The 16049-nt window shown below is 50.0% G+C and overlaps 1 protein-coding gene across 1 annotated transcript in view; it reads right to left on the reverse strand.

The window, feature by feature from the left end:
* VWA8 (von Willebrand factor A domain containing 8) overlaps positions 1-10039 on the reverse strand; it is a 180487-nt gene extending 170448 nt beyond the window's left edge. Inside the window, exons 1-2 of the mRNA XM_083168923.1 lie at positions 9835-10039; positions 9237-9389 (exon numbers count right to left, since the gene is read on the reverse strand). Of these exons, the coding sequence (XP_083025049.1) occupies positions 9237-9378 (142 nt within the window). The 5' untranslated portion in view covers positions 9379-9389; positions 9835-10039. The remainder of the gene's footprint in view (positions 1-9236; positions 9390-9834) is intronic.
* Positions 10040-16049: the final 6010 nt, after the last annotated feature.

Genomic DNA, 16049 nt, shown 5'->3' on the forward strand with positions numbered 1-16049 from the left:
CCATAGAACAACATAGGTGGAAATAAAGGAATGTTGCTTAAAACATACCACATATATTTCGATGTGACTGAACCAAAACCTTTTTTACATCTAGTAACAGTAATAAACGTATCTATGAATTTGTCAAATTTTTACAAAGGCAGCAAGTTTGGAACTAAGACGAGGGCACATTTACTACAACTTTTAAAAAGAAAAAAAAAAAGTGTAGGGGATTCTTCATAGCACTCAACCAGCTCTGGGTAACACCTCTGCTTTTTCCTTTTTTAGTAATTGTAACCTACAGTCAGTTAAACTATTAATGTCAGAGGTTTATCGTAAACAATACAGGAGACAAAATACTCCTTACTGAAACAACGTAAGGCAGAGCAAAGGAAAAGAGGGATTTTGTACTTACCGTAAATCCTTTTCTCCGAGTCCACAGGTGTCACTGGAGTTACACTGGGGAATAGAAGGCGACCGCAGGGAGCATGGGCACTTTAAAATAATTAATACATGTGACCAACTCCTCCCCTTCTACTTCCCCTCCCAGGCAGTCATAAAGATCGTGCCCGAAAGGGAGCAGAGAGATACAACACACATCCGAGAGGAGGTTCATCACAACATAACATCATTCAACACGTATAGTGGAAAAAGATATATATAGATATATATATAAGAATAAATGAAACAAACAACAGACACACAGAGTCAAACCAGACAAGACCGGTGTGTAATAAACATGTTAACTGACCCTGACAAGGGAAAACTCCAGAGGTTACCCAATAGGAACCTAACACTGAACGAAACAGGTGGAGAACAGCGCTGAGGTGGGCGTCCAGTGACACCTGTGGACTCGGAGAAAAGGATTTACGGTAAGTACAAAATCCCTCTTTCTCCTTCATCCACTAGGTGTCACTGGAGTTACACTGGGGACGTCCCAGAGCTTTCAACCCGGGTGGGTGAGCGCTGAGATCCCCTTAAAACAGAGCGGCCAAACTGAGAAGCTGGAGCCGCAAAGGTGTCAAACCTATAAAAGCGCGCAAAGGTATGACGACCTGACCATGTCGCAGCCCGACAGAGCTGTTGCAGGGAGACCCCACGGGCAGCCGCCCATGAAGGACCCACCGATCTGGTGGAGTGCGCACCTATGTTAGCCGGAGGCGTTTGAGCCTCAGCAAGGTATGCCTGACGAATTGTCAGACGTATCCATCTGGCCAGTGTTTGCTTTGACGCTGGCCATCCACGGCGCACTGGGTCGTAGGTAACAAACAGGACATCCGTCCTGCGAAGAGAGGCTGTGCGAGAAACATAAATTCGCAAAGCCCTTACCACATCCAAAGACCTATCCTCAGATGAAGCCTCTGCAAAAGCTGGAACCACAATGGGTTGGTTTGCGTGAAACGCTGAGACCACCTTTGGAAGGAAGGAAAGACTGGTACGGAGCTCCGCTCTGTCCGAGTGAAACTGGAGGAATGGAGAGCGACAAGAAAGCGCTCCCAATTCAGAAACGCGTCTGGCCGAGGCCAGAGCCAAAAGAAGAACCACCTTCCATGTGAGGTAACGAAGATCTACCTCCTCTAATGGTTCAAATGTTGAAGACCTCAAATACCTGAGGACCAACTCAAGGTCCCAGGGAGCCGTAGGTGGGCGGATAGGGGGCTGAAGCCTCAGCACCCCCTGGAAAAAGGTGTGGACTTCCGGAATGAGCGCTATACGCTTCTGGAAAAAAACTGAAAGTGCTGAAACCTGCACTTTAAGTGTATTCAGTTTAAGTCCGGAGTTAAACCCCTCCTGTAAAAACAGGAGCAATCTAGCCTTTTTGAACAGAGTAGCAGGTACTCTGCGTCTTTCGCACCACGCCACATAGGATCTCCAAATACGATGATAGTGTTTGGAGGTGACTTCCTTCCTGGCCCTCATCATGGTAGGTATCACAGCCCTCGGAATACCTGCATGTCTCAAGATGGACCTCTCAGCAGCCACGCCGTCAAATGTAGACGTCCTAAATCTGGGTAGATGAAGGGACCCTGACTGAGGAGGTCTTCCTGAAGAGGTAGCGGCCACGGTTCGTCGACTAGAAGATCCGTCAGGTTGGTGTACCACGAGCGCCGTGGCCAATCCGGCGCTATCAGAAGCGCTGTTACCCCCTCCCTGCGAATGCGCTGTAATACCCGAGGTATCAGCGGAAAGGGAGGAAAGAGGTAAACGAACCGGAACGGCCAAGGGGCGACCAGGGCGTCTACTCCTGCGGCCTGAGGATCTCGGGTCCGCGCAAAGTACGTTGGGAGCTGGAAGTTGTGGCGGGACGCCATCAGATCCGCCTGCGGACAGCCCCAACGATGTACTAGGGACTGAAATACCTGAGGATTGAGGCACCACTCCCCCTGGTGGGCATGCTGCCGACTTAGAAAGTCGGCCTCCCAATTGTCTACTCCGGGGATGAACACCGCTGACAGGGCCTGAGCATGGTTCTGAGCCCAGAGGATGATCCTGCTTACTTCCTTCATCGCCGCTTTGCTCCGAGTGCCGCCCTGCTTGTTGATGTAGGCGACGGCTGTGGCGTTGTCGGACTGAACTCTGATTGCCCTGCTCCGCAGCAGGTTTCCCGCCTGCAAGAGAGCATAGTAGACCGCTCTGAGTTCGAGCACATTGATGGAGAGTAAGCTCTCCTGCCTCGTCCATAACCCCTGGAACTGGTGTTCCAGTGTTACCGCCCCCCAGCCCCGAAGGCTGGCGTCTGTGGTGAGGAGAGTCCACTCCCATATGCCGAACCTCCTGCCCCTTTGCAGGTTTTCGGAGTTGAGCCACCACAACAGAGACAGACGGGCTCGAGGAGACAGGGTCACCCGCTGCTGAAGATGCAGGTGAGACCCCGACCACTGGTGAAGGAGCGACAACTGGAATGGGCGCGAGTGGAAGCGGCCATATTGTACCGCCTCGAAGGAGGACACCATCTTCCCCAAGAGTCTGGTGCAAAGGTGCACCGTTACCTGTGGCCGTCGCAAGACCGACCTGACCAGGACCTGCAGGGACTGAACCTTGTCGGGCGGTAGAAAAACCTTCATTTGCTGGGTGTCGAGAATCATCCCCAAAAAAAGAAGGCGTTGGGACGGCTGTAGCTGAGACTTTGCAAAGTTCAGAATCCACCCATGCCTGATGAGAGTCTCCTGAGTGACCCGAATGTTGGACAACAGAGCCTCCCTCGAGCGATTCTTCAGAAGAAGATCGTCCAAGTAGGGGATAATGGTGATTCCCTGAGCCCTGAGGACCTCCATCATCACCGCCATCACCTTGGTGAAGACCCTGGGGGCCGATGAGAGGCCGAATGGCAGGGCCTGGAACTGCCAATGATGTTCCTGTATGGCGAACCGGAGGAAGGCCTGGTGAGGGGGCCAGATGGGAATGTGCAGGTATGCATCCCTGATATCCAAAGATACCAGGAACTCTCCCTGTTCCAGTCCCTGAATCACCGACTGCAGGGACTCCATCTTGAATTTGACCGCCTTTAAAAACGGATTCAAATCCTTTAGATTTAATATAGGTCTTACCGAGCCGTCCGGCTTCGGCACCAGGAAGAGACTGGAGTAGTATCCCTGAGTACGCTGCTCCTCGGGTACTGGAATCACAACTGCCGTTGTCCGCAGCTTGTTTATTGCTGACAACAGGAGTTGCGCCTTGTCTCCTGAGACTGGGAGACCGGTCTTGAAAAACCTGTTTGGGGGGACTAATTTGAAATGGATCTTGTAGCCCTGGGTTACCAGATCCCTTACCCACAAGTCCTGACAAGACTGCAGCCAGATGTGACAGAAGGACAGCAGTCGAGCCCCGACTCTGGGATCCCCCAGATGAGACCGTGGACAGTCATGCGGCTGGCTTGGAGGACTTGGGCTCCTGGACGGCTGCCGAGGCGCCTCTGCCTCTCCCTCTGGAGCCTCTAGATGGGGCTCCGCCTCTGGAACGACCTCTGAATCTGGTCGAAGGCCGAAAGGACCGAAAGGAGGGCCTTTGAGGGGTCCTGCGTGTAGCTGGAGGAGCCGCTGAGGGAAGGAAGTGGGACTTACCCCCAGTTGCTTGGGAGATCCACTTGTCGAGCTCTGGCCCGAAAAGAACCTCTCCATTGAACGCCAGGGCCTCCACAGCACGCTTGGACTCTGCGTCAGCCTGCCACTGGCGCAACCAGAGAGCTCTGCGAGCTGAAATAGATAAGGCCGAAACCCTGGCTGCAACCATGCAGACGTCAGAAGAGGCCTCTATTAAATAATTGGATGCCTCCTGGATCTGTTCAGCCAGCTGAACAATAGAAGCAGGGTCAGAGCCCTCACGGACCTCTGTTAGGATCTGAGAAGCCCATACCCCCATGGCTTTGTTTACCCAGCACCCGACCTGGGCCGGACGCTGAATAATTCCAGCTGCTGAGAAAATGTTCTTAAGAGTTACTTCCAACTTTCGGTCAGAAGTATCCTTAAGAGTGGTTGCACCCGGAACCGGGAGAACCGTCTTTTTGGACAAACGTGAGACTGAAGAGTCCACTACAGGAGGTATCTCTACCTTCTTTCTACCGTCTGGTGGAAGAGGATAAGCAGCCAGGAACCTCTGAGGTACCTGGAATTTTTTATCAGGATGATTCCAAGCCTGCAAAATATGTTCATCCAACTCCTCTGCTGGGGGGAAGGTGGGTGACTGCCTTTGTCTCTTCCCAAAGAAAGAAGGACGAGCAGGGATATCTGTGTCATCTGACACCTTGCAGGCAACCTTTACCATATGTATAAGGTCTTCCAGACCCGGAGTGGCTGATGCCGGCTCCTGTGTGCCTAACACCTGAGGCTCAGGTTCCACATCGTCATCATCATCATCATCACCATTATCTGGAAAGGCAAACTCGCCTTCCTCCAGATCAGGCATATCATCATAATCTCCAGCATCCCCAGAGGGCTGTAATACCCTTTTTCTGAGTAAGGGAGGGGGATTTTGCCTAGAAGATGAAGCAATGGCGCCATCTGCTGGTGTCAAGGCCCTTGTTAGACTCTGCACAGCAGAAGTCAAGGAAGCCTGTTGAGTTCTGGAAGTTTCTCTGTCCTTTTGAGCAGCAGAGAGCTCACCAGCTAAATGAGACATCACATCAGCTAATTGTGATGCCCAAACAGGGGTATGCACGGGGGACTCTGGAGCTGGGGGTAAAGCAGCGCATTTATCACATACAGAGTCTCCCTCCTGAGAAGGTGTAAATTTAACTGCACACTTCTTGCAAGTAACCTTTTTGGAGTTACCCCCTGCCATGGTTCAACAGAACACCCAGCAATCACCACACACTAGCAAACTGATTACAGAAAGTAGGTATAGGATAGGCAGCAATATATTATGCTGGAAGGGAGAGACAGTGAAAGTAAAGAGCTGTCACAGAGCTTTGTACAGCGCTATGGCATATACCTAAGAGCGCTATAGCTCTAATTTTGAGACACAGCCCAATCTGTCTTCACCTAGCTCTAATCCCCGCTGTAACTCACAGACCGGATAGAGCGTTCAGCAGGACGGTCACCAGGGGACAGGAATCGCCCAGCTGCAGTCAGGATAGATCTGCAGCGCAACTATGGAGCCTCCAGCAGCGTGTTCAAACGGCGCCAAATGTCCAAGATGGCCGCCGCGACTTGCAGGAACGCTGGGGTATGCCAAGGCTGCTGGGAAGTACCGCGCGGTAACTCCGCCCCCCGCCTGGCAGCTCCGTCACCCATAATGGCGCCAGGTTTAAAAAACCCTCTGCTGCACCGCCGTTTGTGTCCCTGACCTTCCTCTAATAGGAAGGCAGGGTAATACTCACAGTGCTGCGGCCATGCCGTCGGCGGTGGGGCTGGGGGAGGATCGGGTGCACGCTGCGTGAGAGCGGCGCCCGTTACAGCTCCAGAGACGGTGGTCTCTGTCAGCCAGGGAGCCGGGCGCAAACCCTATGAGCAGCAGCCGGCTCCCTCCGGCAGGCTCCCACGTCGCAGGCAGATAGTAGCAGCAACTATCTGCCTGTCCTCAAAGGCAAACTTGCTGCTTTATGCCCTAATATTAAAAAAGCCCAGGAGATGAGCCAAATGTGACCTGCTCCCTTTTGGGCACGATCTAAGACTGCCTGGGAGGGGAAGTAGAAGGGGAGGAGTTGGTCACATGTATTAATTATTTTAAAGTGCCCATGCTCCCTGCGGTCGCCTTCTATTCCCCAGTGTAACTCCAGTGACACCTAGTGGATGAAGGAGAAAATGACATGCCCAGGTGGTAATGAGAGTGACAGTTGTAAATTGTCATTCCACAGCTGCCAACATACAGTAGTACTTACTTGGGCACATAAATCATTAACCCTTTGAGTGCCAAGTGAATTTGTCAACATTTGGTGTGAAAATTGTCAAGTAAACATTTTTTTTGGGGGGGGGGGTCATAATGACCTGTAACGTTTACCTTATATAGGAAATATAATCTATTTTCATACAACCTTTTTTATTTGAATTTATATAACAAATGCTACATTTTTAGTGGATCATTTGAACATCTCTCACAGAGATGTTGGCAATCAAAGGATTCAATTACCGTATATACTCGAGTATAAGCCGACCCGAATATAAGCCGAGGCACCTAATTTTACCACAAAAAGCTGGGAAAACTTATTGACCCGAGTATAAGCCTAGGGTGGGAAATGCAGCAATGGTACATTTCCCTGTATAATAATAGCATGACACCACAGGCTGCTCCCCCTGCCTAATAGCAGGACACCACAGGCTGCTCCCCCTGCCTAATAGCAGGACACCACAGGCTGCTCCCCCTGCCTAATAGCAGGACACCACAGGCTGCTCCCCCTGCCTAATAGCAGGACACCACAGGCTGCTCCCCCTGCCTAATAGCAGGACACCACAGGCTGCTCCCCCTGCCTAATAGCAGGACACCACAGGCTGCTCCCCCTGCCTAATAGCAGGACACCACAGGCTGCTCCCCCTGCCTAATAGCAGGACACCACAGGCTGCTCCCCCTGCCTAATAGCAGGACACCACAGGCTGCTCCCCCTGCCTAATAGCAGGACACCACAGGCTGCTCCCCCTGCCTAATAGCAGGACACCACAGGTGGCTCCCCCTGCACAATACACCTTGGGATAACACAGGCTGCTCAGGCTGGGACACCACAGGCAGCTCCCCCTGCCTAATAGCAGGACACCACAGGTGGCTCCCCCTGCACAATACACCTCAGGCTGGGACAACACAGGCTGCTCAGGCTGGGACACCACAGGCAGCTCCCCCTGCCTAATAGCAGGACACCACAGGTGGCTCCCCCTGCACAATACACCTCAGGCTGGGACAACACAGGCTGCTCAGGCTGGGACACCACAGGCTGATCCCCATGCTCACCCCTGGGACACCACACACGGAGGGGGGAGGGAGCAACCGCCCCTTACCTCCTCCAGCTTCCGATTCCAGGGGGTTTGGTGTGCGCCGCTGACTGCTCCACTGGTACACGGCCGCCGCCATTGCCCTGCCGTCCACTTCGCTGCCCGGCTCCACTTTGAACAAAGGCGCGGCTACGGCAACATGGCCGCCGGCCTCCTGCACTGAGGACATGTATAGTGTAGGAGGCCAGCGGCCATGTTGCCGTAGCCGCGCCTGTGTTCAAAGTGGAGCCGGGGCATTGAAATGGATGGCTGGACGCACTGACTCGAGTATAAGCCGAGTGGGGGCTTTTTCAGCTAAAAAGAAGGCTGAAAAACTCGGCTTATACTCGAGTATATACGGTATATGTGCACAAATATACCTAAAGATGATATAGTTTAGGAACTAAAAAAAAAAATCCTTTAGAGCACTAGAAGTATATATATATTTTTTAACTGGCGATCACACAGATTAAGGGGACAATTCAGGGGAGCGAATGGCTTTGGGGAGTTTCACACTCACCGGCCCGTTCGCTCCAGGAGCAGTAGAACGCCAAGCGTTTTATGGACGTTGCCATAAAAATGCTGGGTTTACCCCTGCTGAAGCACGCTTGTCTATGCCTGCTTGGGGCAGGTGGCTGACCGTCACATGATGTCAGTGTTCGCCCCCTTTTCGGTGATCTGTGGCCGCATGCGATTGGATGTGTTAGCCTACATATCCCCTTGCATGTTACAGAGAGGATTTGATCAGCGGGGGGACATTCGGCAAGGCGGGCCTAGCAAACAGGTATAAATCAGGCCTTAAATTTCGATGCTCACATAATACCCCGCTCTCACTGCCGCTAAAACCCGGGTTTTTGCCAGGGCAAGCAGTAATTTCCCGTGTCCTGTCTCAGTGTGAACGGGTGTGGGTGAAAATCCCGGGTTTAATGCCCCGGGAAGTACACATGGGTTTTTTGCAGGGTTATCCCTGTGAATTACCCGGGTGTCTGCCAGTGTGAACAGGAACGACCCGGGTTTTTCACACAGGATGTGAAAAAGCAAGCTGATTGGGGAGTAAAATCAGGTGACATCCATTTAATGCTGCAGAGAGGAGATGAGACATGGTGCACTGGAGGGATGAGGAGGTGCTGGAGCCGCTGGCTGTGAGAGGGGAGGAGGAAATAAAGAAGCAAGTGACTGGCACTGTCAAGGATTTGACAGTGTACTAAAACATATCAAAATATACTGTCTGCCTGTGGCATTCATAAAACCCAGCAACAGGTTGTGAACAAACTTAAAGCACTTCATAAGCAGAACTCCAGGATGCGTGATCTCAACTGGAGGAAGAATGGTGCCTGTATGGACAATCAAAGCTGCTTTTTCAACAGCCAATAAAAGCTAGTCATAGATTCCTCACTTGTTGGCAGGGCAGACCAGGAAAGCAGTGTGAATGGTGCAGCTAATAACCCGGGAACAAATACCCAGGATTTTGCAGGGGCAGCAATGAGAATATGGTATAAGAAAAATATCACTTGAATTAATGTTTCTTTAAAAGTAATTGTGCCACACACAGTGCAGTGATACATGTAAAGATAGTTACAAGTGTGGGTACGTTATTAGATTTCAAAACAAAAGTACAGTGTTGTAATAATAAATAAATCAGAGCTTGGCACAGATTTAGATAATTCTTACAGGAAAGTCCCATGTTTCAATGTTCTGTTCTCTGCTAGATACACTACTGAAGAACGAAAAACATGCCTTACCAGTAAATATTTACTAAACTGGTGACAAGCTCGGATTTGTTCATTTTTGTTATTATTATTGGAATGAATGAACCTTAGTGCGTGTTTTCTGTTGTTAGAGCATGCTGGTTCTCTATCGTACCTGTAGATGTGGTGTGGCTCTTGAGTAAAACTGGGTGTGGAGTGATACCACGGTAGTTCAGTAATTGGTTGAAAAGACATCGGACCCTCCGCAGAGAGGTGGCTGGGAGAGCCCCGGAAGGCAAGTGAAGAAGGGACTGCATGGGGCAAAGAACTGGGTACAAGGACAGACAGAAACACATATTAGATGGCTGCGGTGACAAAAAAATTTACATGTACAGTGAAATATTTTCTTCCAATTCTAAAGCAACTACTCTGAGGCTTTCATTTTATTTGTATTAATATAACTGCATTTATACACAAAATAAATGTAACGTAGAGCATGGAGTGTGTGACAGACACCTCTCAGTGCTTTTGTTACATGTGGTAAATTACCACATCCAGGAAATGCTGCTGTCAGAAGGGTCAGACCTGCAGCAATCACCGCCTGTGTGTACGCAGGAAACTAGCACAGCGTAAGTGGTGCTGCCTCCAGGAGATACATGGCGTGCTCATGCTACAGTAAGTGTCAGTGTACACTGGGTTCAGGGTCATACGCATTAGGTGGCTGTAGCCAGCAGGGAGGGGTCAGTGGGAGAGACAGGTGGTGCGGTTTTTACCCCGGCTGCACTGTGTGTATAACTCCCGCTGCTCCTCACTCTGTCACTTCCCGTGTCTTCCAAGTCCAAGACCCCAGCTGTGTGACCGGCTCATGGGCTATGAGGGAAGGAGAAAGCAGATGCACATAGTCCTCCCGGAAACTGTTTCCTATGACATGTGAGCAGTAGTAGACGGCGGCGGGACCCAGAAAGCGCTGAACGGACAGCTGGATGCAACGCCTCGTAGCTGTCATGTGACCCGGCACCTCCGGACGTCACTGCACATGTGACTTTAGCCTGGGTTTGTATAGCGCAGGCAATGCACAACTTTGGATGTCTAGATGTTGGGAAACTACACATCCCAGCATGCTTTGCCACACTTTTAACATTCTATAATAGCAAACTGTGGCAATGCATGCTGAACAGAGCCGCCCACAGCAGGTTGGCCAGGCCTTGTATAGCGGTCGGATAGATTGTTGCTGTTGATTATATCATCATCAGACTGAGTGCAAGCGTGGAAAGTGAACGTCCAAAGGAGAACGGAGCAGGGAACTAAACAAGGCTGTGGGGACTAGGAAGAAGGAACATTGCGTGAGATGAGACTTGACTATAATAATTATTAAAGTTCTTTTTTCCCAAACCCTCTTTTTGTATAAGTATTCTAGTGGTGGACGATGTCTATTGACATCTAAAGATATATTGGTTTCAAATTCAGAACCTATAGCTTTTCTTAATGCTTGCACTGCCATGATTTTAAGCTGGGGTTGGCTCCCACCTCAGTAGAGTAAGAGCAGAGTCAGCCCTACGGAAAGGCAATATAGGTAAACGCACAGCCAATGCAAGGCATTCTAGCCGCGGCAGGGGGTGCTAGTAGTGTGAGGGAGCTTACCCTTTACTGGCCGCTGGTATGATTAATGGGCGGACTACTATGTCTTTCCTGCTCCTCACAGGGGTCGGCACCTTCTAGTAGTACGTTTATTTATAAGGCGCCGCAAAGTGTCCGCAGCGCCGTACATAGCAAACAAAAAAAAACAAATTACAAGGTAACGTACAGGGTGTGTTGAAAGATACAGTATAAATAGGGGTATAGCTGGTAGAACTAAAATCAGCATCAGTTCAGAAGTAGGTGTCAAAATTGTCAAGGAGACTGAAGATGAAGTAGAGGAAGGGAAGAACAGGACAGGAGCACAGGTGAGGTAATGAGGTAGGGTGAGTACGTGAGGAAGGAGGGCCCTGCTCATAAGAGTTAACATACCAAAAATAGGTGGGTGGACGAACGAAATACAATAGGATAAGTAGGAACGGAGGGGAACGGAGGCAGGATAGGAGGATCAAAAGAGGTTAGGAGGAGGGATAGGCTAGTCGAAAAAAGTGGGTTTTGAGGGAGCGCTTGAAGGAGGTAAGGGAATCAGATAGCCTGATGGGTGGTGGGAGGTTGTTCCAGTGCAGGGGGGCAGCGCGAGAGAAATCTTGGACACGGGAGTGGGAGGAGGTGATTCGGTGAGAGGTCAGTCGGCGGTCAGCGATGGAGCGAAGAGGACGGGAGGGAGTGTGGATAGAGATCAGTGAAGAGAGGTAATCCTACTGCTAATCCTACTAATCCTGGAGCGAAGAGGACGGGAGGGAGTGTGGATAGAGATCAGTGAAGAGAGGTAATCCTACTGCTTCCTTCCTGCAAGTCACAGCCGCCCTCCAGTGGCCACCACTAATAGGCAAATGCTCCTGCCCTGGGTAAATGCCTAGGGCAGTGGTTCCCAAACTGTGTGCCGTGGCACCCTGGGGTGCCTTTGGGGACTTGCAGGGGTGCCCTGGGTTGATGGTCCAGGACCAATTCAAGTTCTTTATATCCAATATAATAGTAAAATTATGGACAAACAGAAGTACATTTTGTCCATTACAACATAACTGATCCTAAGGATGAGATATAAACACAATTTATTTAATTTAATATTTGTTTCTGAATTTCTCAATGAGAAACCTATAGCCTAAGGGTGCCGAGAAAAAAATTCTGATGCGTCAGGGTGCTGTGAGTCAAAAAAGTTTGGGAACCCCTGGCCTAGGGCAAAGGCTCCCAACTCAGACCTCAAGGCACCCTTAAGCTAGGTACACACTAGTAGATTACCTTTTGGCTAAGATCAAGTGTAGTATCTGTTCTTATCAGTGGGTATGGACTGGCCTCTGGCAGAGAATAGAGAAAGGCTGGACTGAGTAACTGCTCTGATGGGCGGAGGGTGTGGGACCCCTCTTTTTTGCCTGGGAGTGGTGAAAAGTCTGGCTGAGTACCTTCACCTCTGCCTTTGGTAGGAGGTGTTGTTTCCATAAATCCACTGGTAAGAGGGGGGGAGAAACACTGGGCCTAGTAGTTTGACTCTCTTGACGGGGTTCGTAGCCCCCGAAGGATGAGACAGCAAAAGGCTCAGTCTAGTATCCATTAGCAAGGAGCGGAGAAAGGCTGGGACTGAGTAGATGGCTCCTGTTCCAGAGGTTTGTAGCCTCTGATGGGAAGACCGCGAAAGGCCCAGCTTAGTACCTTAACCTTGGGATCGGAAAAACACTGAGACTGAGTAGATTGCTAAGGGAGTCAGTCGAAAAGCCCAGTGGAGTACCCATTCCCATGCCAGGGGCTGGAAAATGCCCTACAATGGGAACAGAGAAACCTTGGTCGGACGCTGATTGGTCGGTTGCTTGGAGTCCGAGGCTGCACTGTGCCCCCGGGGAAACTCGGGGTGCCGAACATGCACGGGTGATCCCAAAATCACCATGCACTGGTATGGCACTTGCACTGCACACTTCCCTTCAGGTAGCGCTTCACGTCCTTACCCCGTCCTTTTGGATGGGGTAGGACAATTTTCACACCCCCACCCTGGCCTTCTGGCTAGGGTATCTTTATTATTTATTTCTCTTCCCCTCTCACGTTCATCACTTTTCACGTTACTTGTTTTTTGTAGTTTTGTTATGTTTTTTTGGGTAGTGTGGTTGAGCCTTTCGGGCCTTCCATTTCCCCAATGTGCCGAAGGTCTCGCCTTTTGGGGAGAGCTTCGTGCCCCCCCGAGGACGACCCCGAGCCACAAGGCGGAGGGAAGTCTACTGAGGGTCTCTCCAAACCTTCGGGTGCGGAGGACCCACCGTCCTAACCCTTTCGGGAGTTGAGGAATGAGGGTCTCTCTAAGCTTCGGCGAAGAGGACCCACCGTTCCCTATTTTCCCCTCTTCGGCCTTATGGTTGAGAGGGGTTGGGGGAAAAACGGGGCCCGTCTCCTTCGGGAGATGGCCCACTTCGATCGCACGGCCCCCTTTGCACATGTTTAGGCACAGCACTGGTGGTAGGGAGCACACCTCGGGCTCCTGAGTTTCTTCAAACTCATCTGCAGATCAATTGGTCTGCAGATATATCTACAGATGGATCGGGCAGTGTGTTCTCCAAATACACTGCCCGGTCCATTGTGATTGACATTAAACCTGGGCCCAATGAGCTGTCAATCACTGGCTGCTCCTGCAGCAGCTGCACAGAGGCAGCGGATCACCTGTACACACAGAACACTGCCGATATATCTTTAAATATATTTTGGCCATCAGTTGTGTTGCACAGCCGACTTGATATATTTCTGACATTTATGACATTGTTCACAGATTGTCACAATTAGTAAGCAAGAACGCCACCAATTAGTGAATTTGGCTTTACTTGAGCAGAGGCATAGAGTCTAACAGTGTGGGTGGTTTTCACCAGTGACCCCTCCTAGCGGGATTTGGGCTTCACTGGGCCCGACACATTGGTTGCGGCCCTCTGTCCAGGCTTCTTATACAGGTACTGGTCTGCTTTGGAAGGTGCAGTAATCAGACGAGAGTTTTAGCAGGTGCAGGTCACAAGGATAGCCGGGTCGGTAGCAATAAACAGATGGCTGGATATCTACAAGGATTGAGAAGGTTCTTTGTCACAATAACTGATAATACTCTGCAGAACTGGATGACTCGTGGTCTGAGCATGGAACCATTAAGCAGGTACACAGAAACTGAATTAGCAAACTCAGAGTGACACTTACCAGGTACTGTGCAGATGTTTGCAGTCAGCTGTTTAAGTAGGTAACACTGGAGTTTGCAGGATGAACTTGGTAAAGCTTGTATTTTACACACTGGATGAATCCTTGCAGAGATGTACTTAGTTGGAGTGTAGGGAATTACAGCAACTGCAATTCTGGGCCAGATAACATAATTATTTGCTTCATCCAATACAGGATCAGAGTCCAGGTCTAGAGTCAGAACCAAAATTTTCTTCTTGACAACAGTACCAGAAATGGACAATAAATCCAAAGAAATTAAATACCCAGAGAAGCACTCATTGTACAGACCTTGATGCTTTTGGAACAAACCTTTGTAGTTCTTCAGTGAAAACTGAGAGATATTCTAAAATTAGATCACTGGGGTCTCTACGAGCGGGTTAGTCCAGTCCAAAGCCTGAAGGTGCCCACAGATGCATCAATTATCGAATGCGTTTTGTACTTTTTAAGCACAAATTGCATCTTATGTACAATTATTGGATGGTGTTTATGTTCCCGGGAGCCCGATATTGTATGTCTAAAAAAGTACGTGCTGCACGTACTTTTTAGACTACATCTGAAATTTAACATTACAAACATGGGTTCATCACATGCATCCAAGTGCACATCTCATAGCAAGCTGGAAGAAAAATTGTATCGAACCATTGTACAGTCAAAAACGCATAGCACAGTACAATTGTAGCGTCTGTGGGCACCTTTACCCCTAAAGGTCAAAAGAAAAAAACTCACTACATTGGCAGAAGAAAGTGAAGGCAGGGATCCTGAATCCACATTGGCAATATATTATTGTGCCAAGGCATAAAACTAATCCATGTCTCCATTGAAAACAGATGGAGAGAGCAGATAATCAGATGAGGATTCCTTTTTGGAACCACGTGACGGAAAGGTTTTTTACACTTGGCTGTATAGATAGAACAGAAATAAGACTGGGGGGCACTTAAACTTAAAATTGTTCTCAGGAAGTGACAAACATGAACACATGTTTGTATCCAAGGCATTGTGAATCCCTTCTGGGACTTTGACACAGGAAATCTTCCCTGGAGCAGAGGCACTGGAATCCCCTCCTGGGGATGGCAACTCATACATTCTTCTTGGAACTAGAGGCTCAGATGCCCTTCCTTGAGAAAGAGAATTATACAGCCCTCATTGGGTTACAAAATCAGCTGCCCTTCCTAGGCACAAGACCAGATACCTCTCCTGGGACTGGAGACATTTCCTGGGGCAAAGTTCTCTGAGAAAAGAGCTTGGAAGAAAAATGGGAGAGAAAACGGCGAAAGAGGGAAAGAAAATAAAGAGATGGAAGGAAAGAAAACAATGAAAGAGATGGATGGAGAGAAAAAGATGATAGAGACAGGGTGAAAGAAAAAGATGAGAGATGGGGCGAAAGGGATCACTATTTTTCTTCATAATCCCCCTCCTCCACCCCAGTATAAGCGGCCTAGGTACATCTGTCAGTGCTAGGCCTCCCACTCACCAGCAGCAGCCCCAGGTCTTCTTGGCAGCTTTGGTGCTAGGTTTTCCTCTCACCAGTAGCGGACCCGGGTCACCTGGCCAGCTGTGGCTCTGTGTCTTTCACTGGGAGATCCAGCTTCTGCACCAGATCTCCCATTCACCAGCGGTTACCCTGGTTTCCCTGTGCAGCTTCGGCACTAGGTCTCCTCGACAGCTTTTGGTGCACGAGATCTGCTGGGCAGCTTCGGCACTGGGTCTTCCACTCACCAGCGGAGGCCCCAGATCTTCTGGGCAGCTTAGGCTCCAGGTCTCCCACTCACCAGCAGTGGGCTCAGGTCTCCTTGGCAGCTTTGGAGCTGGGTTTCCCACTCACCAGCAGTGACCCCGGGTATCCTGGGCAGCTTTGGTGCTGGGTATCCCACTCACAAGTGATGGCCACAGTCCCCTGGGCAGGGGCAGCACCAGGTCTTTTGTGCATCAGTGCCATGTTTCTTATCCATTGCGTGGCACAGGTAGTGGTGTGTCTTGTGCAGCAACTGGTACCCTACTGCCACTGAAGGGGGGATACAAGACAATGGCACTGCCACTCTCTGTAACCCACGCTTTTCTATTTAAAACAAAATTAAGCGGGTGCAGGGGATAGCCTGCTGGGCCCTCATGTCCCCAGTGTCCATAGGAGTTGCATCCCCTGCACCCTCTGTAGTTACACCACTGGCAATAGCAACTCCAA

The sequence above is a fragment of the Crinia signifera genome, chromosome 2 (assembly GCF_055691185.1).
Source record: "Crinia signifera chromosome 2, ASM5569118v1, whole genome shotgun sequence".
NCBI lineage: Eukaryota > Metazoa > Chordata > Amphibia > Anura > Myobatrachidae > Crinia > Crinia signifera.